A 21,503-nucleotide genomic window follows, 5' to 3' on the forward strand; every position below is an offset into this window, starting at 1 on the left:
GGCATCCTGACAGCTGGAGGAGTGGGACTGCTTCCCACTGGAGCTGCAGGAACCAGCTCAGACCAGGATCCTGCTCTGGGGATCTCCTCCTCTCCCTACCCTGTGCCCAAAAAATGAGGTATTTAACAGCAGCAAAACAAGAGCCATTGCACAGCTGAGATATCCTGGGATGTTACTGCAACCAGCCTTCCTCCCAGGTCACATAGCTGCCCACAGCTGCTGGGAAACTGAGAACACAGGAAGTCTTTGTACCAATACCATAAAACACAATTCAGACTCAGTTCTAGTTCTGCCTGGCCTGAAATACCACCCCTTGCCAGCAGTGCAAATCCCCAGGATGTTGACCCCTGCCCACACCCCACATTTCACCTCTTCTCTCTATAGGGATGCAGGAAAACTAACTCTGATCTGTCTCTAAAGCATTTTCTCAGGGGGATATTTCCCCCACCTGAGACTTGTTGAATTTCACATATTCAGACTTTTGCCCTCCAAGTGAACACAGAAACCAGTAAGCAATTAAAGAACTGCCCAGAATCTGAGGTCAAGAACAAGGAGTTATGCAAACACACAAAAAAAACCCCCAAGGCAAGAAACACACATTGGCAAAAATCTTTCAGAACAGCCACAGAGAAGCTTTTTGGTTCAATGTCAAATATGTTTAACTGTGTTCAGGGCTAGATGTCATCAGCTTTAGCAGCGTGGAGTAAACATATTAGAGAGTATAGAAACAGCACTATGGGGCCAGCTCACAGTGCACTTTGCTATCTGCACAACAGTCTGGATGAGTGTACAAAACAGAGCACACACCTCCCTACCACACACGTATGTCTCACCCAGCCAAGGCTAAGTGCACCCACCTCCTGCTTCACCTATATCAAACACAAACACCCTGCAGCAACTGTGGAAGCCCAGCCCGGTATCAACTACACCAACACAGAACAGAAGCAGCTCTATTTGCCCTAGGTGGTCTCTCTGAATCACTTTTGCCTTAAGACTAGGTTCTCCAAGAAAAAAAACACACCACCAGTAGAACTAAAGATTATAAATACACTGCAAGGTGAGAATGGGGCCCAACTCCATTATGTCAATGGGAAAACTCAGCACACAGTCACCTCATTTAAAAGGTCACCTTGCTTTGGGCCTTAAAAGGAGCATCCTGCATACATCAAAGTCATGTCACAATAATTTGTGTCCTACAGACAGACTCTTGCAAAAGCCCATTGTATTTATCATTCTGTGTAACTGAAAAAGCAGTATCTTTTATTAACACCTGTGAAGCTTTCAAACATCACCACTATTTTTCCCACTCATTATTAAAGGGTTTTCTCTCTGCTCCCCGAGTGCCTTTCTATTAAGTCTACACAAAGCTTTGGTGGCCACCTGCCACACATACACACTTCTGCCATGAGGTCTTGGAGATGTTGCAATTTAATCTCATTAAATACTAAGCAGGAATAAAAGAATCTTTTGAGGACAGAAATTACCCACCATCAAATACCCCAGCAACAACTGCTGTGGAAATTAACCTTTAGGCACAAGTTGCTTCTGCTGAGTGACTAGTTAATGAGAGTCCCCACCCAAGATGAAATACACAGCAAATGGGCTGGAAAGGTATGTCAGATCTTCCCCTCCATCTATGTATCATTATTATATCTTTTCCTTTCTGCTCTGCCCAAGGCGAGCTGTATTGTGGCAAACAAAAGGCAACCACACAGCAATGCCACAGCTGTAATCACACTTTTGAGCTGAGACTGTAACTGCAGGATGGAGAGTCAGGGAGTAAATTACGTGCCACAATAGAGAAGCAGCGCAGAGCAAGAGAGGGCAAAAGCAGCGCTGGGGAAAGCTCAGTGGCCTCCCAATCCTGAGTCTTCATGTCAATCAAAGCAGCAGAAAAACAGTCCTGAGGAATACTGATCTCCTTGGAGATCACACAAGGAAGATACCAATCTTCTGGCTAGCCACCTCTTGCCCCAATATCCATCCTCTTCCCCCACACCCATGATATGCACAGGGACAATACCTGGAGCTCCACCAGGCTTTCACAGAACATGTTGGTATGGCATGTCCCCATCCCTCAGAGATCCCCAAACTCTGCTGTCCTGGTTTAACCCCAGCTGGCAACTGAGCACCACACAGCCACTTGCTCACTCCCCACCAGTGAGTGGGCTGAGGGAGAGAACTGGAAGAGAAAACTCATGGGTGGAGATAACCTCAGTTTAATAGGTAAAGCAAAAGCTCTGCACACAAGCGAAGCAAAACAAAACAAGGAATGCATTGACAGGCAGGTGTTCAGCCACCTCCAGAAAAGCAGGGCTCCAGCACATGTAACAGTGACTTGGGAAGAGAAGCACCTATGAATAAGTAGGCTTTCTTGAGTACAACAATACTGCTAGCAGTCTACAGAAAGGGCCAGATTTCTCATGACAGCATGCAGCTCCTATGGATCTGCAAGTCGACCAGCACAACATCCTCTCAGCCACAGGTTGTTTTGCTTCGCACAGTCCCATCGCCTTCACCACCCAGACTCATGCACAACCTAGCATGGATACTTATGAGATGTTCAGATCCCAGACTCAAGCACAGCAAGACATGGAACACAAAACCTGCACTCTGGCCACCACCTGGGTTTTCCTAGGCAGTGGAGTAAATAAGGACTAGCATCCTTAGTTAATTCAAAAGAAAAGGGGAGAATTAGTCAAGATGTTAGCTGAGTCAATCTCTTAGTTTTAAAACTAAGCATCTGGATGGGTTTTCTTTACATCTGCACACTCACATAGTAACTCAAGCAATGCTGTTCTATGATTTGGTTTTTTTCTCCTCCACCTCCTGGTAGACTCCAAAAATTAAAAATGTCCTACAAAGAAGTCCCAGGATCTTCCCCCCAGCACAGCCCCTTGCCTACACACGTGCCCCCACTGTAGAGCAAAGACAGAAGAGACTTGAAGCCCTTCACTTTGTTTACTTAACAGCAGCGACTTTTAGAAAAAATGTCTTCCCTTGCCTTTTTTCTTCTTATTTACAAATAATCAGAGCAGGATCTTTCCATGTGGCCAGCATTGTGGCTTCAGGCTTCAAACATTGCTGGAACTCAGTCTTAGAAGCTGACAGCACCCACCAGACAGTAGCTGGCTCCTCATGGCTAGCTGAGCTCAGGTAACTTGCCACCAGCAGTTTTCCCACTACTACTAGGACGCACAACCAGCTGAACAGGAGGTGAGGGGACACACTGTAAGGACTGCAGCCCTCTTACATCTTAAACCAGATTCAATGGGAGTTCAGCTGTGGGTGAAAAAAATTCTGTTGCCTGTGCCAAGCTGACAGGCAGCAACTGTGCAAGGGACATATTAGTGGCAGGTGAGAAGACAAGTGCTGTCCTTGCACTCTGCCTGCAGCACCAACAGGGATACACACCCACAGAGAGCCCTGGGGGCAGGGTACATGAGGAGACCCTCCTCTGAGCCCCAAAGGAAAAAAGCCCACGTGTTAACACAGCATACCTAGCTGCTTGCAGCAGTCTGAAACAAACCAGCTTTCAGATGTAAGTGCCAGCATCAGTTGTCTGAGCAGCCCAGCCCAACAAAGCTGATGCCCCACAGAATCTAAGCACCAAGGTATCCCAGTACCCAGGCTCAAAAGTGCTTCTCCAGCTGCAGGAACAGCCAGCATCACACACCCAACACCACTGGAAACCAAAGGAAAAAAAAGGGAAAGCCAGACAAACCTGATACTGAGCAAAGGAGTGCCAATAGCACTGCTTGTGCTAATCAATTTATTATTTATTAGGTTGGAATTCTGCTGTATACAACTCTGAAAAGATGGCATGGCAGTGCTTCATGTCTTAGAGTGCAACAAGGGTGGGTTTTTTGCTGAAGCCTGGTCAAGATGAGCACAGAAAACCACAGGGTGTCTGGCTCCCTCCTCTCCTGTCACTCACATGGGCTGGGGGGGCATGAGCAGGCAGCCCAAGCCACCATGGCAGGCTGTGCCACTGGGCACCAGCAAGCTGGAGGGAGGAAAGCAGGCTGAGGAGCAAGGAAGCCGCTTCATTTACACTAGCAGTGCTGAAGCTGCTAGCTCAGAGCAAAGAGGTGTAGCAGGAGGAAAATAAACCTCAAGCTTCAAAACCATCAGATAAGACTTCAGTAGAAACAGAAGAGCTGTTTTTCCGAGCAACTGCTCAGAGGGCCTCCAACCACCAGCAGTAAACACTCAGAGAAGTTTCCAACCACAGCCTGGAGTCAGACGGCATTTCCCACAGGCTTGGGATTGCTTACTGTGAGGTAGAGTGCTACCAAGCCAACATGTGGATGTATTCTACACAGAGGGCCCAGAGTTCCCCCTAGCATCTCCATTGGCTTGAGCAGCTGGTTCAGCCTCCCAGAGTGAGACTGACAGGCTGGCAACCCTCATTTTGAGAAACCTACCCTCCAATGCCTGGCTGCAGTCAGAGGTGACTATCTTAAGATTAGACCATGACAGTAAGCAATTATAAGCTCTCTCCCAGCTCTTCCCAGCTGCCAGAGAGGCTGCAGATATTCAGCAGGCTCCTTCTTCCCTGTATTTCAGTTAACAAGTGGGTCAAGCTGTAGACAAGCACGCAGGAGGCAAAGAGGAGCACTGCAAGGACATCAATATCCTGCAATGACAGCAAGAAACTCTCCCCCTTACTGAAAACACTCCCTCCCAGCCCAGGGATGTGCCTGCTAGGCTGGAGGAGCAGGATGGACCCAGGTCTCCAGTGGGGATAAACATCATCCACTGATTAAATGCGCAGAAGGTATAGTGCAGAAGCTATTAAATAACCTCTCCCTCCTGAGACACTTCTGCTGCTCTCTCCCTTGTTTAATGATATTATTGGACAGGGGGTCTAATACCCTGCATGGCTCCAACCACCTCACACAAACTGGGAGAAGGCAACAGGAGCTATGTTCAGCTGACACAGACACTGCACAACCTCCCTGAGGATGGATGCACCGCACTATTTCCCTCTCCCCCTCTGATATTTTGCTCTCGCCATTTTAATGAAGTGGATACAGCACAGATAAAATTCCCTCAGCACTTTCTGGTTTACTACTCCCTTTCTTGAGAACGAGTCGATTGGAGCTTTGCTCAGAAAGAGGGGGCTGAACGCACCATTACTCAGCTGATTTACAACTGAATTGAGAAAAGCCCTGAGGAAGACAGTGGGAGGAATGCTTCTGGTTAGGCACTGACAAGCAGATCATGTAAGCAGAGAGATATGAAGCCAGTTCAGACAGCTACAGAGAAAAAAGAGCTCTGCAGACTGCTGCAAAATAATATTGGAAGATCTGTACGAGCTTTCAGTCATCTCACAGCAGCTGCTTCTTTGGTGTGTGCAGACAGGGTAGCTCAGTATTTTAACTCACTGCCCTATTAAAATGCTTCCAGATCTAGCGCACAGGCAATTATGCAAAACTTAATTCTGCACCAAGAGGGATTACAGAAGCATTTCATAAGAAGTGGCATAGTAAAAGGCAATTGCACAAGCCAGCGAGCAGGTCAATTAAAATGACACCTTGCTAAGCCGCTCCCTGAGTCGGCTTTGAATGAAGGCGCAGGGTCCGCGGGAGTGGGCTGTGCTTTTTTCAGTATCCAAGCAACACTGCAAAGCCTGCCAGCACACAAATTACAAGCAGGACCTTATTTTCAGAGACATGGAATGGAACCAGAGGTTAACACACACACACACATCCCCAGGGCTGCTCAGCTCAGGCGTGTGTGAAGACACTGGACACCCAGGAGAGGGTAAGCACATCCCTGCTCTGGGTGCCACCTGACCTTGGAAAGCTGCTAGCCTCACTGTGTCTGCATCCAGAGGGCAGTGCTGAAGATCAGAATCTCAGGGCTGAGAAAAAAACAACAAACTTCCCCATGTGCCATGACAATGATGCCTCCCAAAAACACACATGGCGCACATGCATCACAGCACTGTAAGGTCCTGCACAGGCACAGGCTTTGTACCAGCCACTTTCCAAACACACATATTCAGATGTCCATCCACTCAGCACTGCTGGACTCTGTGTGCACCCACACCTCAAGCAAAATACTTCGGTTTTATACTGCATGGATCTTTCAAACTTTAATGCATCTGTTACTGAACCACCACCCAGCAGACAGTCCCTGTTCTCACACAGGAGACTTCCAAGACAGGAAGCATTAGTCCTAGAAAGACAAGCCTGTCTCATACCCTCCCCCTGCCTACATCTTCTCAAATTAACATAAAAAGTTTGCCACAGGATTTTTTTAAGTACTATCTAGAGACAGAATGCCTAATACAAATCTTAAATCTGAAGAAACTTCAAATTACACCAAATAGTATAAAACATAACTTTCAACTTTCCTTCCCTCACTGCTCAAAAATAACCCCAAACAAACCCAATCTGAACACAAGTCATGTTTGAAGCAAGCAGAAAAAACAGCAAGAACACTTGTAGGTTATCATGGTTATCTGTAGGCCACTAATCACCATTTGCTTCTGTAGTTTGTGGAATAATCAGCTCACTGATAAAATATAGCATGACAAGCCACATTGACCCTGCAGAGCAGCATCAATTCCACCTGAGGATTGCTTCCCCCATCCCTTTTGGCCCCAAATAATTTAGGACACAACCCTGACACAAGGGAAAGCACAACAGATCCACTGATATAATTTTGAGGGGAGTCAGTTAATGCAATCTTTTAAGACTTCAGCGAAGTTTTCGATACTGTCTCTCACAGTATCCTTCTGGCAGATTTCAGCAAAGTTTTCAATACTGTCTCTCACAGTATCCTTCTGGACAAAATATCTAGTGTATGGCTAGCTAAAGACATCATGCCATGGGTGAGCAGTTGGCTCACGGGTTGGGCACAAGGGGCTACAGTGAATTGGGGTAACATCAGGCTGGTGATGTTCCACTACAGGGCTTCCATAGAGCTTCATTTTAAGGCCAGTTCTCTTCAACATCTTCACAAATGACTTGGACACAGGACTCAAAGGTATACTTAGTAAGTTTGCTGATGACACAAAATTGGAGGAGCTGCTGAATCCCTTAAAGGCAGAGAGGCCTTGCAGAGACCTAGACAAATTAGAGGGTTGGGCAATCACCATACAAAGTCAACAAGGGCAAGTGCTGGATTCTGCACTTGGGATGGGGCAGCCCTGGGTCTACATACAGACTGGGCAATGAGGTGCTGAAAAGTAGTGCTCTGGAAAGGGACCTGGGGGTTCTTGTCAATGGCAAGTTGAATACGAGCCAAGAGTGTGGCCTGGTAGCCAACTGTGTCCTGGAGTGCATCAGGCACAGCATTGCCAGCCAGTCACGGGACGTGACTGTCCCTCTCTACTCTGAGCTAGTGTGGCCTCACCTTGAGTCCTGTGTGCAGTTCCGGGCACCACAACACAAGAAGGATATAAAGCTACTAGAGAGCACCCAAAGGAGGGCAACGAAGATGGTGAAAGGCCTAAAGGAAACGCCATATGAGGAGCAGCTGATGCAACTTGGCTTGTTCAGCCTGGAAAAGAGAAGACTGAGGGGAGACCTCATTGCAATCTACACCTTCCTCATGAGGGGAAGTGAAAGGGCAGTCACTGATCTCTCTGGTGACCAGTGACAGGACCGGAGGGAATGGCATGAAGCTGTGTTGGGGAGATTTAGACTGGATATTAGGAAATGGTCTTTTACCCAGAGGGTGGTTAGCCACTGGAACAGGCTCTCCAGAAAAGTGGTCACAGCACCAACACTCCCAGAGTTCAAGAAGCACTTTGACAACATTCTCAGGCACACAGTGTGATTTTTGGGGATTCCTAGGGATGTCCTGCGCAGGGCCAGGAGTTGGAATTTGATCATCCTTGTGCGCCCCTTCCAACTGAGGATATTCCATGATTCTGTGATTTATGTTTCTAGAAGGGGATTGGTTTGATTCCCTTCTTCACATCAAGCCCCTGGGACCTCCACCTCTCTAGCTGCATGCAGACCCTGCCAGCATTTGCAGAGGAAGCCCTGTCAGTCAGAGCCACCATTCAGACTCAGGGGCAAGGCCTATCCCAGGTGCACAGGGAGCCAAGCAGAGCCACAGCAGCACACCACAGACCTCCTAGCACAGTGGGGACTGAATCCAGCAACCAGTCTGGCACACCACACTCTTGCACTTGCTGGGCCCACATCCCCTTCCTACCACCCCCAGCAGCCACCCCTTCTCAGGAGCCAACAGCAGGCACTACCTGCCAGGCTCTGCCAGCTCCTTCTCCCACGAGAGGGGGCAGCAGCAGCAAGCAAATCGCCGCAGAGATTTTCCAGAGGCTGGTTTGTTTCAGGGCTTATTGTGGGCTGGGTTTTTTTTGTTTTAAATCAACTTGATCAGCTGTGCTGAGTTTTATCTGGCAAGCTGTTCCTGTAGCCCTGCCTTGCCATCCTCTGGCGTTTTAGGATGATGCAGGTTGATTTATAAACGACAGCACATGAGGGTCAAGAAGTGAATCAGTGAATCTCTAAATGAAAATACTCCTTATTTTTTTTCTGAGCCTGAACAGAAAGCAAGCATCATGTTAAGATAAAGCTTAAATGTTTAACTATAATACACAAGTTTCGGCACAAAGCACAGCTGTGGGCTGAGACACAAAACTAACGTGACTTTGCCATGTACACATCAGAGAAACACAGAACAGAACCTGTGTTCCCCAGGCATTACCAAGCTCCAACAACAACCATCAGAGAAATACTAACAAAGAAAACAAGGATTGTGTAGACACTTATCTGGGCACTTAAGGTCAGATCCTGACATAATGCAGATTACCAGGGCAGGAGGCAAAGTCAGCACAGCCAGAGCATGACACTTGTGAACTGGCTCACGGCATTCAAACCCGTACTGACAAGCCCTGGCAATTCAGCAACTTGTTGATCAACACCACAGCAGCTCCCCAAGCTGCTGGCACTCACCTTTGGCTGTGACCCCATCAAACACAATCCAGGAAGGCCAATATATTAAACAATGCTACAGTGGAAAAAGTCCATGTGAAAGGATACATCCCCAGGATAACTGCTTCAAGGCATTTGATCGGTAAGGACTCTCTGGTCATTTCTTTTGCTGTCTCCATTAACCTAGAAAAGAAACAAAAAAATTTTCAGTCCTTCCAGCTACAGCAGTTCGTTGACGACAGGAATCACAGGGTCCTCTCACAGACAGAGAGCCAGACGCCTCCAGTTCTCATTTCAGCAAGAGCTGGTGAACTTGATTCTCCTTTTCAGTGACTTGACAGATCCCTGTTGACTTATGGAGGATGACTGGGCGGGGGGGGAAGTGTTTGGCATCCTAAGTGTCTTCCAGCCTCTGAAGATGGGCTAGAGGAATGCAGTCCTCTGCCTCATCCAGCAACTCCATGAGCTTCACTTCAGACTGTAATGCAAAGCCCTGCTGAATGGCAAGAGAGCTGGCAATCATGCAAGCTCCCACAGCAGGACTGAGTTTGGCTTATTTTCAAAATAACCCTGGCTCTCCTCTGGAAAAAAAAAAAAAAAAAAAAATCAAACAGGGGAGGGAGGATGGTTACATGATGGCCCCCTGAAAGCTACAGAAGCCTCTGTGAGCCTATATCTATAGCTGCAGACAAGAATTTAATGCCTCTTTATCAAAGCCTGCTCTACAGAAAGCTCTATCAACACAGACACTACACATCACTCCAAGCTGAGCCATCGTCTTGCTGCTGCTTTCCACTTCCTGTGGACAGGGAAAGTGGCAAAAAACACAGGTCTCCTGCAGGAAACTGTGCATGTCCAGGATCTTGCAAGTTGACAAAGTTTAGCTACAGTATAGACTATCTTTGGAGTACAGTTGTCTGAGAGGGAAGACACTGACAAGAAACAAGCAACCTCAGCTGAGCTGAGCTCAGCTCTTCTGCCAGATTCACACTGCACTGTTAACAAACCAGGTAATCTATCCCCTTCCACAAACAGATCCTGAAATTTTGGACAGTTTTTTAAAAAAAAAATACCGGAAGGAGACTAAAAAAGGCCAGAAGGGTCACATCTAATGACACACCAAAAAAAACAAAAATAAAAAAAAAGCAGTTAAAAATGAAGCCAAAAGATGACTTCTATTTTGAAGTCTTCCCTATCCATATCCTTTCCCTAGGAAGAGCTTTGTAAACAGATCCCTACTCTAAGGAAACACAACATTAAATGACAAAAATATTTGTATTAGAGAAGATTATGAAAATATGCATCTGAAACCATTAAAGGTTCTCCCACTTTCTGATTCACCCACCTCATGCATTTTAAACCCTGTATTGAGTGCAAATGGCAATACAGCTTCCACTGCTATTACAGCCTGTCACAGCCATTCCATGTCCCATTTATCCAAGTTAGAAATTATCTTTTCATTTGTAAACAACCACCCCTTACACTCTGCCTGCAGTGCAGAAGACTAATTAGAGTTCGCCTGCCTCCCACACGCTCACAATCAGCCACAGAACCCTCACTGCTGGAAGCACAGAACAGCTCCAGCAAGGGCACACAATGGGGGTCCTTCATCCCCCACAGTGACTCCTCAGTGCTGGTCGCAGCAGTAGCCACTGCAAAGCCCTGTCTCCGTCAGGAGAAGTGTTACATACAGATGACCCATAAACAAGATGATCCATTGAATTTCCTATCTTCTAACTCGAGGAGAGTTACAAAAGAAAGGAAAAAAGTCACAGCTGATTATGAATGTGCATCAGAAGCAGGAAAAGGCTGAAGTTGTAAAGATATTTAGTTTCAAACCATTTAGTGTGACAAATGCCTGGTTAACATGGTGAGTGACAGGGCCAGCACACCCTCCTCAGGTCTACACCTGCACTGACCCTGCTGCCTGCAGGCACATAGAGTAATCCACACCCAGGTCCAGCAGCTGCAGCAGCTGCTCAGCAACCACCCAGAGCTGGGAGCTCAGACACCATGACCTCTGGATGTGACAGTGATGAGGATCTGTGCGAGGGGAGCATCAGCCAGGAGGCATCACCAATGGCCAGTGACCAAACGTCCATCTGTACCCACAGGACAGGTCATGCCCTCGCACACATCCAGCCCGGAGTCCTGGGGATACTCTGCAAACTGCTTTTTCTGTGTTTACAGCATGGATCACAGGATGTATGTGGATGACCCAGTTCAACAGCCACTGAGAGTTTTTCTTCTGCTTTTAACAAGCTTGAGATGAAGCATGGCCTTAAACCCTGTGTTTGCAGAACTTCTGGAGAATCCTCAAGCTCTGCCCAAGGTAGCATAAGTCAAATCTAAATTGCTCCTCACAGATGATTTTTCAACCTACTTTTAACTGGCTTCTCAAAGGCCTGGGAAGCCACCAGTTAATCTATCCTATACTTAACCTTGCAACTAAGAAGTCCTCTAACGTTTAAACTAAATGGTTAATCCATCCTATACTTAACCTTGCAACGAAGAAGTCCTCTAACGTTTAAACTAAATCTTTCCTGGTTTGCAATTTAAATCAGAAGCTGTTTCTGGTATCCACAGTGGGCATGGCGACCATTTATTATTTCTCCTCTTGCTACAGACATTTGTATATGCAACAGACTGTAATGTATCCTCTCTGTAAACATGAGAAAGCAGACACTGATTTTTTTAAATTTTTTTTATCCCTCCCCAAAAGCATCCTCCTTAGGCTATATTTTCTTTCAAATCCAACTTTCGGTGCATTTTTGCAACCAACCCAGTGTGCTGTTGGTTTTTTCCCTGTTGGCCTGCATTAAACAGGGGGTTGGTTTCTTTTGTTGCAGGGGGATTTTTCTGGGTTGGTTGGGGGTTTTTTTGGTTAGGTAGGGATGGGGGCTTTTTGCTTGCATTTTTTGGTCAGTTTTGTTTGGCTTTTTTCTTTTAAGATCAGCTCCTTCTTTGCAAAACTAGCCTTTTGTTCTCACCACAAACGGCTACTCCCAAAACCTCCTCTGCATTTACCCTTACTAAATTATCTCCTGTTTGTTCCAGCCCAGCTCTCTCCTACCCTTTGAGATCACTCTAAATCCCAATTTCACTTTGCAAAGCCTTGTCACCTTGTCCAGTCTGGACAGCAAACCACCCATTAGCAAGCAATTAGTCTTATCCATACCATCAACAAAAGAAACATTGAGCTGGGACAGAGATCGCACATCTCAACTGACAAACTCTGCTAGGCAAGAGCAACCTGTTGATGCCACTTTCTATGTGGTACTGCTGCTTTACACCGACTTGGGTCCTTATGTTAAGTAGTTTTATCTAGACTCAAGGGCCCTGCCTTATCCACAGGCTGCCAAATGCCATACTAAACCAAGGAGTTCCCACATCCACAACTTCTCGCTGATTGACAAAAGCTCTTAACACTCTCATAGAAGGAAATTATCAGAAACAAACTGTGCCCAACGAAATTGTGCTGTCCATCACTTCCAATGAAATGCAGAAACTCAAAGTTCCTAGACTTACCTTTCCCCTCTTTTTTAACCTTTGCCTTCCTCAGTTTACCCAACCTTCCCACACCCTCTAATGGAAGTATTAATAGTTGGAGGCTGCTTGTCAGTTCTCTAAGGGATCTGTGGTGAATAACAGAGCATTCAGCTCATTTGAAAAATAGCACATTACACCAGTGTTCTTTGATTTGTCTTTTCCTTATTTTCTTGCACTCCTAAATTCTTACCATGCTGTCTCAGACATTAATAATGACCAGAAAGTCTGCACAGTTAAACTTGTTAAAGAAGATTTAAGGAAGGTGGAAAAGAATTAAAAAAACAGCATCAAGCATTTCAATTTCCTGCCCGAGCATGGTTTGTTTCTGGGATTTTCTTTAAATCTTGCCAGTTACCTGAAAAGATTCCATATATATGGCTAATCTTTACAATTTAATATCACAGACAGCTGGGAACTAGCCCAATGACCCTCTGCACAGATTCCAGTGAGCATGGGGGCAGCCCATCTCTTCCAGTAACTCGAGGGAGACTGCTACAGTTCAAGTTAAGTGTCATGCAGCTTCTCTTTGTGGCATTTACACTGCTATCTAAAGTCTGCCAGGCAGATCTCTATTCCACAGACCACAGTGAACACTTCTGCCTTTAACAAATGTAGCCATCAGGAACAGGCTGCTTGTTCCTCCCTCGAGATCTAGTCCTTGGCAGATGGTGATATTTCCTTGCTAATTGACTCAAATTTCTTTCAGTGTTTTCAGGACCCCACCTGGACTATCTCCCTTGCTTTCTGCACGAAGATAGGACCTGTAAAGGTTTTCTGTTTAAAATTGCAGTGTCTGCAGACAACTCATTGGAACTGTAAATTCCTTTTGCCCCCAGATTTTCAGGCACCCAACTTCATATCCAGGCTAGAAAATCTTCAAACCTTTTAGCATACCCAAAACTGGAGATTTTAACAGCTGGCACCCATCACACTGGAATCCCTTCAGGGATGACCATGCTTAGGAGAGGCTGCCCATTACCTTCACCAGAAAGACTCCTACAGATTTCAATACAATTTTTATTAGTGAGATCCTCAAGCATATTTTCCACAAAATTCTCCTTCCCCACACCCCTGTACTTGCATAAAATTTCCCTCTCTCAAGTTTTTCTATGGCTCCTGGCAGTTTTATTCTTGTCAATGAAGCCAAGAGAGAAGTGAAAGGTGCCAAAAGTAGTAAAAGGAGATAAAGCAGCAGAGCAGATACTGATCTCATGAATGTTCTCAAAGCCAGTCTGTTTCAACAGCAAAATCGTTTCTACCACATGCCGAACATAGCACTCGATCTGTAACATTCTCCCTTTGTGTGTGAGAGAAGCAGATGTTCAAATGCCTTCTGCAGTCTATTGTCTGGAAATGGTATGAGCCCATTTTTCTTTACAGTGCCATCAGGGTTCCTTAATAACATGGTGTGTTGAAACAGTATTATTTACCTTCCCACACCCCCCTCCCTGTTATCTGGTTGCATCGTTCCCACGTGACTGCTCCTATCACACTCGTTTATTGCTATTGATTACCCATTATATCTGCAGTCACTGAATGCCTCTCCATCCTCACAGAGCAGCTCCTGAGCTGCACTTTCTCAAAGCCCCCAGAACCTACCCAAACATCCCTTTTTGCTTCAGTTGTAGGTCCCACTGATTATCTGACACCTAATGGAGGGCACAGTACAATACTGCACCTCCCCAGATACTCCGTGGAACACAAAGATATTTGTTCCTCATTGTGGCCCATGCCTGTGTCAGAGAACAGAAATTTCCAGAGGGCTTATCACTCCTTGTAAAGCCAGTAATAACAGCTTGTTGATATTGAATTCACAGCTACAGATACTACGAGATATCCAGAAATAATTCTCAAACTCAGGCAAGGATGGACACAGACACATTTTCAGACACAGCTTGCCAGTACAACAAGAACACCACACAAAGTTTACAGGTTCACAGCTCTCCCATCCTGACTCACACAGCTATGCCAACAGAAATCTAACATTTCAAAAGTGTTATCTGTAGTCTAGACAAATCTACAGGGTGTCTAGCAGTCTAGAAGTTAAGTTGATAATAAGAGTGGCTTTTTCTTAAAGAGATTGTAAATGCTGAGTTATAGCAAGACTGTGTCCCTTAATGAGTTCCTACAGATAATTTATGCTCCTCTTCCTAAGCACAGCCACGCATTTTTATTTTCTCATACATCACACTGAGGCTGGCACTAAATCTCTATAATATCTAGTCCTCCCTCCATAATAGAAAAACTCATTAATATGCCCCAGCTGCTTTCGGACACTTCCACATGAATTTATGAATATTCAATTTTCATCTAGTACTGAGCTTCTTCATGTCCAGTCACTGCTCTCTTGAAGAGAGGCTGCCAAAGATCTCATAATACTTTCATTAGCTTTGAGGCCACACATTATGAAATAAGCAATATGTTTAATATCAATAAAGCTCCGGGAACAGCCTCATTTTTCAAGAGCCAGTGGCAACTGGAGGCATTCAGCATCTTGCTCAATCAATCTGCAAATGTGAACTTAGTCTTGCAGCAAACAAGGCCTTTCACACCACAGCAATTTGCTCAGAGCAGCGCTTGTCGCCTTGGTGTAAGATGCGTGTTCTTGCCATGCTGGAGCAGATCTCTTGCAAAGTGGAACACAGCTCTCAGAAAAAAACTGCAGCTGTAGGTGATTTTTCAGCTTTGATGAAAGCTTGCCTGCACACCAGGTGAAGGAAAGCTTTCAGGCACACCTCAACATTACAGGTCAATCAACATGTTATTCACACAATCACAGAATGGCTGGGGTTGGAAGGGACCTCTAGAGATCATCTGTCCAACCCTACTGCTAGAGCAGGTTCATCTAGAGCAGGTTACACAGGATCGTGTCCAGGCAGGTTTTGAATACCTCCAGAGAACTAAACTCCACAGCCTCTCTGGGCAGCCTGTTCCAGTGCTCTGTCAACCTCAAAGTTAAGTTTTTTCACATATTCAGATGAAATTTCCTGTGTTACAGTTTGTGCCCATTGCCCCTTGTCCTGCCACTGGGCGCCCATGAACATAATCTGATCCCATCCTCCTGACACCCACTCAGGTAAATTAAAAAAGATCTGGTAGTTCTCTTTCTCGTTTCATTAAATTCGTATTCAGTACTCTAAGTTTAGTTTTTCTCACAAAACCTGACTAATTGTATCTTCATGCTACCTATTTAGAATAAAATCTCAGTAATCAAAGTTTGGGTCTTCCAAGTATCATGTGTTTTTAGGCCATATGACCCTTTTAGCTCACTCGCTCTTGTATTTGTCTGATTTGAGTACACAATTATCTGTCTCTTTGAAATCTAAACCAAAATCTGTGAGTTTCATAAAGACAACAGGAATTTTGATTTCATCAAAATGACAGGAACTTGAGACTGTCTTGTATGTGTTCCCCTTCTCATAGCTGGAGAAACCAAGACAGGGCAAGTGTTTGAGACCCACTGCAGTACAACAGGATCTGGGCAGCAACACATGCTCCTAACAGCTCCGCTACACCCAGCACTCCCATCTACTCGATCAAAGAGCAAAGCAGGACAGGTCTTAGGACTTCACACTGTGCAAGTCCCACACACACCAGGTTCAGGTTACTGTGCCTGAAAAGCTGGAAGCAGCTGCCCTGAGGGGTTGGAACCACTTCCAAGGGCAATCTCCTGAACACCACAGAAGTCCCATAACCTCAATCCATGTCACTCACAGAAGTCCTAACAGCAACAAAATAAGGAGAGGAGGCAGACATAAGTCCCCAAGCAAACACTAAGGCAGATAAATAGAGGAAATGGCACCACTTAGGGGAGTATCCAAAGCCACGGGTACATCTCCAGCTGTGAGCTCTGCATTGGTTCCCTTCTAGGAAAGGGCACCGTCCTCCTCAGCCAAGCTTTCATCCAGCCCAGGAAGATGACAACCTTTTAAGTGGTAAGTGCTGAGCACAAATAATTTTCATCCTCCACTTCCTTGGAAAAAATTAATAGGACAAATTTAAAAATGAGTGAGCAGCTTGAAAATTGGTTCAAGCTTCTGTAAACCCATCTATCATTCAAGGCACAAAATTTGTTTTAAACTAGTTCCACCAGACCAATGAACATTAGATAGAGAAAGGAAGTGGGAAGGTTGCTGTCAGCAAGATGAAAACCTGAAGCACAAAGCTGGGATGGGAATTAGAATTTACAGTGATGGATCATTAGATTAATGGCAGAGAGCTGGGGAGAGCTAGTGACAGGGCAGCCTACAGGAGTAATTATATTCTGCTTCCCTAAATTTCACCATAAAATAAAAGCATAATATTTTCAACATCACTTCCTGCCCTAACCTGCTAATTTATTGGCTTCTATTAAAGAGCTGTCCTAAGTACAGTGCAGTTCTTACATGCAAGGGACCCAGTTCTCTGTTGCCAGGCTCCCTGGGGGTATGTTCACACTTGCATTGCACAACTCATCACCAACAAGCACATGAGTCTACCACATGGAAGGAACAGCAAGACAGGTGGCAACAGGAGAAGCGTGGACACAACTTAAGCAGTCCATTGTAAGCTTCCAAGGAAAAGGACTGTGCCCAAGACATCAAAATTTTTGCAGCATTTTGTGCAGCTGATCTCTTCCTACCATCAGCAAAGGACATTACAGCACAAGAATATCAGGACTTCTGTAGTTTTCATAAAAACAGTCCAGCCCTCCCAACCCAACATCAACAAGCACAAACTGAGTTTTCCCATCCTTGTGCATGCAACTATGTGGTTCCCATGTGGCTGCTAAGCAAGACCAACCCTTCCACTCATTGGATCTCTCTCAATGGATCCATTTGCCACCTGCAGCAAACTGGGACACTCCTTGCAAAGGTAGCAACATACAGTATTGGCCCTGCCAGAGGAGCTGTGGCACAGAGGAGGCAGCCCTCCAATGCCACAGTGCTTAAATGTCCAAGGTGACAACTTCTGGAGACACTTACCCACTTAGAGGTCTTGTTTTTCTGATCTCGAAGAACTGTGTTCCTGTGTGATTGTATCTGAATTTTGTCTGTTAAGAGAAAGTAACTTGAACAGTCGAGCAATAAAACAACAGTGCTCAAAAGGTAAATTTTAATTCTGATTTCCTGTTGAAACATAAAACAAGCCATTAAAGCTCTCAGAGATGAAACCGTGGCATGGGAAAGAACGTAATTTTTTTCACTTATCCTTTCATATAACCTATTAACCAGCACTCAGGGGAGAGTCAAGCATAAAGGCTGTCCACCTAAAATGACACTGAAATTTGGCATTTGAGGGTTATGAATTCTCTTCTCTTTTAGGCCCTCACTACTAGATTACAAGTTTGAAAAAAAGTCTCCTGCTTGGGCAAGAGAAGCTTTTCATAGCCTACCCAAACCAATCAACATAATTCATGGTTTGAAATAACTTATTTCCTTTATAAAGCCACATAGCTCACATATGAACTGTAAACCCAAACCATGGCAGGTGCATCCATTTGCATCTAGGAAATATCAATCATTCTCTAAAAAATACAATGGATTTGAAATGAAAATAAACAGCTAAGTGCAAGTCAAGCTCATCACTTAACACTATAAGGACAGTAGAAAAGTTAATCACAAAGGATGGCAGCAGTCACCCATCAACCAAACCACAGCACTACTTGCCCAGGAGGACAAGCTACCATGCAGCAGCAGCAGCAACAAAAGCAGCTTCTTCCCTGCTCCTTGAGAATAGCTGTTCAAGCAGCAACCTAGTAAATCAGATCAGGATACCAATCTGTCCAGTAAAAACAAAACCAAAACAAACCCAAATAAAATAAGAATTAAAAAATTAACATCACACTAACCACCTACTTTTGCTAGGTTATTTTTCCAGTCGAATCTCTTCCCTAACCTAGTTCCCAACAAGGACTAAAGAATATTCATGCCAGTAAAATTCCAGCAGTGATACCAGGGGAGAAACAAGTGACTCCATGGAGGCAAAGGGTACCTTGCAAAGCATTAATAGCATAGCTGTGTAACCATGGTCTAAATAAAAACTCCAGCTTGCACCAGGATGTTCTGAACTGACTTCAACTACACTTCAGAGTTCTCCCAGAAACAAGGCTTTTCTTCCCTCCTGCCTTCAAAATCTAATTCATGAGGCCCTTTCAGGGTGCTCTGAACAAAGCATACAGCCTCTTTCAGCCCTCAAAGGAAGCCCAGATGCTGCTCCCCAGCCCACTTTCAAGCTTTCCTGAATACACAGCCTAACCCTGTGCCTAAGGCCTGCTACTTAGCAGAGTGAAGGATTTCAAACTGCTGCAGGGTGAGGTGGGGAATAACAGAATTTCTGGAGCTCTGTGAGACTTAGTATCCTCTCTGGCACAACCCCAGCGAGCAACAAGCCTCTCGTCCTGCCCAAGTGGCTGACATAGAGAAGAGAAATGCACCACCCCCCTGCAGAGCAGGCATGCCCCAAGCCTCCCCTCCTCACGGCAGCTGCTGTGGATCCAAGCCTTGCTACTGCCTTGATCCTAACCACTACTCTCCAGGCTAACCGCGTCTGCTATTTTTGGATGCTCTTCCAGCTGCCACCCACATCCTTTCTTAATCCTTACCAGGACTTTACATTCATCCCTGATCCCCACAGCTTCCCCACATACATACACAAAAAAAGGGAGAGTTTAGTAAAACAGGAAAACAGAGGAACAGCATCTGGGCCAGAAACCTTCTCTGGTATTATCTGTCAGCAATAGAAATGATCAGGAACTAGGCATGGGAAGCTACAGGGAGGCTAGATAGATGTGTTCATGCCTGATGAACCCCCTCCCCCAAACAAGGTGGGACATCTGGAAGGGGGATTCCTTTGCTCAGATCCTGTATCAAAGATAAGCCTGCTCGCCTTGGGGACAGGACACCTGTTTGCATCCCTCACCCCAATGACAAGCACTCCCTGCAAGCTGAGAACATAGGCAGACCCCAGGGAGCCCATAGGGACTGCCAGGGCAGGGGGAGAAAGGGTTTGGTGCAACACTGGTTCTCTTGGTTGCTTTATGACAAGATGCCGTATTATTTCTCCAGGCATCACAATTCAATCATAATATCTTCGTAAATCAGCTTCAAAATAAGCACTTCTAACTCCTACTACCATCACTTCAGTTAAATTTTTCAGTATCATTTGAAGTTAATTACATCTCCCAGAGGATTGCTATGACAAGCTCAGTGCTGCTGGTGCTATCACAAATCCTTAGAGGAATCCTTTCACCCCCAAACAAACCCAAGCCCTCTCAGCCATCAAATGCTGCAGCAAAGCTCCTGTTAACTCATGCTGGGCATAAGTCAGCCTTCTCTCCGGAGACCACACGCTCAAGGATACTGCAGCATCTTCATGTAGGTCTGTATTGCCTGCAGCCATTCTGGGATTGACATAGAGAGCTTGTAGTTTGGCACTGGTGGCACGGAGGGCTGGACACAAAGAAAAAGATAAAGAGGTTAGACAGTTACCACTCCCCCGCAGAGTGGATAAGTGATTTACTTGGGCAGCGGCATGTGCTTAGTGCAACACAATGCGGCAGCACAGATGGCTCAAACCCCACGTGAACTCAAGCATCAGGCAAAGTCACCCTGTTGACAACAGGGGCTGCCCATGCCCCAGAGCCAGCACAGAGAGGCCAGAGCAAGTCCCTGCCATGGCAGGCTGCTCACCAGAGCTGCTGGCACCCCTCAACCACCACTTGACGCAGGCAGGCAGTCCAGTGCAAAAGGCCAACGCTTCCCACTTTTCCTCTCCAGTACAGGGCAGTTTGGATCAGCAGAGCCCCAATACTGGTTCTGCTGTCCTCCCTCCCTCAAGAAACCATTTCAAATTTTTGGTTTCTTTTAGCACAAGAGAAAAATAAAAGGAGACAAGGATCCCTGGCTGCCATGTGTCTGCAGCACACTTGCTGGGCAGGGAGCACGTGGTACCTAGAAGACCACCTGGGACCCAGATATTTAATGATATTAAGACACTTAAAGATATAAACTGGCAACGTAATGGGATTTTTCCAAAATCTCATAAGACATCTGTCTGTGCCTAAGCATTTTAAGAAGCCAGGCCCTCAATCCATATTTAATCCCCACAGCTACTGTGGCTCCTGAGCCTGTAATCACGCAGGAACTGGGCAAGCCTTGTCTCAAGTCCCCTTATTTTAGGGGTTGGACTGCAAAATATGGGGTCAGCATATACTAAAGTGGACAGCATGGCTAAAAGGAAGGTAGTACAATTCTCACAAACATCGTGGAGGAAACAGCTTCTTTGAATATTAATGCAGACCCAAATTCAAGAATCAGCAATCTGGGCAGCCGTGACACAAGGTTCAAAGAAAAGCTGGCGGCATTGGTGGGCGCACATCGCCACTACAGTAGTTCGAAGCTCATTAAGTGACATAGCACTGCCCTAAATACATTTCAAAACAGCAATTACAGGTAAGAAAAGCAAGTTCAGGTAGTGTGGGGCCATCTCTGCCATACAGACTTTCCCTCCAGCTCCTACCTCCACTAAGAGGGAGGGATTGTGCCTTTGTTTTCAGAGTGTGAGAACTGATAATCCCAAAACGCCTAAAACCCAGAGTTTACTACATGCAGCTAGTTACTACAGTCAAATAGTAAATACACCTCAGAGAAGGGAAAAAACCCCACCAAAACAGAGACTCCTACGCTCCAGGCACACAGAAGTGTACTGTAAGTGGCAGGCAGATGGTGAGGCTCCAGCTCCACGTGGGTGGTGACTGGCACGCCTGCACGCACACATGGGCCTTCTCTTCTCACCAGTGGGAGGTACAAGCAAGGCTCCTTACCACTTCTTCCATGCCTAAGCTCTTCATTAGAAGCATTTTGGTCTCAAAAGTTCCTCTCACTCACTCTTAGCCCCTTTGGTCTGGACAAATTATTCACCTGTCCCTCCCAGCACAAAGGCAGACCACAGCTCAACACACCAGACAGGGTTCAAGTTTCAGGAGCAGCAAGAAGCTGACAAAGGGAATTGAAGCAGGGAGGGCTGTCACACCTGCCCAGCGATGGCCATTCCTGC

At 45.8% G+C, this 21,503-nt stretch overlaps 1 protein-coding gene across 1 annotated transcript in view; it reads right to left on the reverse strand.

Moving 5' to 3' along the window:
* Window positions 1–19,891, reverse strand: part of VASH2 (vasohibin 2) — a 28,609-nt gene extending 8,718 nt beyond the window's left edge. The window contains exons 1-3 of the mRNA XM_009072599.1: window positions 19,809–19,891; window positions 17,432–17,488; window positions 9,027–9,101 (exon numbers count right to left, since the gene is read on the reverse strand). Coding sequence (XP_009070847.1) covers window positions 9,027–9,101; window positions 17,432–17,488; window positions 19,809–19,861 — 185 coding nt within the window. The 5' untranslated portion in view covers window positions 19,862–19,891. The remainder of the gene's footprint in view (window positions 1–9,026; window positions 9,102–17,431; window positions 17,489–19,808) is intronic.
* Window positions 19,892–21,503: the final 1,612 nt, after the last annotated feature.

Source organism: Acanthisitta chloris, unplaced genomic scaffold, assembly GCF_000695815.1.
Source record: "Acanthisitta chloris isolate BGI_N310 unplaced genomic scaffold, ASM69581v1 scaffold12504, whole genome shotgun sequence".
Taxonomy (NCBI): Eukaryota; Metazoa; Chordata; class Aves; order Passeriformes; family Acanthisittidae; genus Acanthisitta; species Acanthisitta chloris.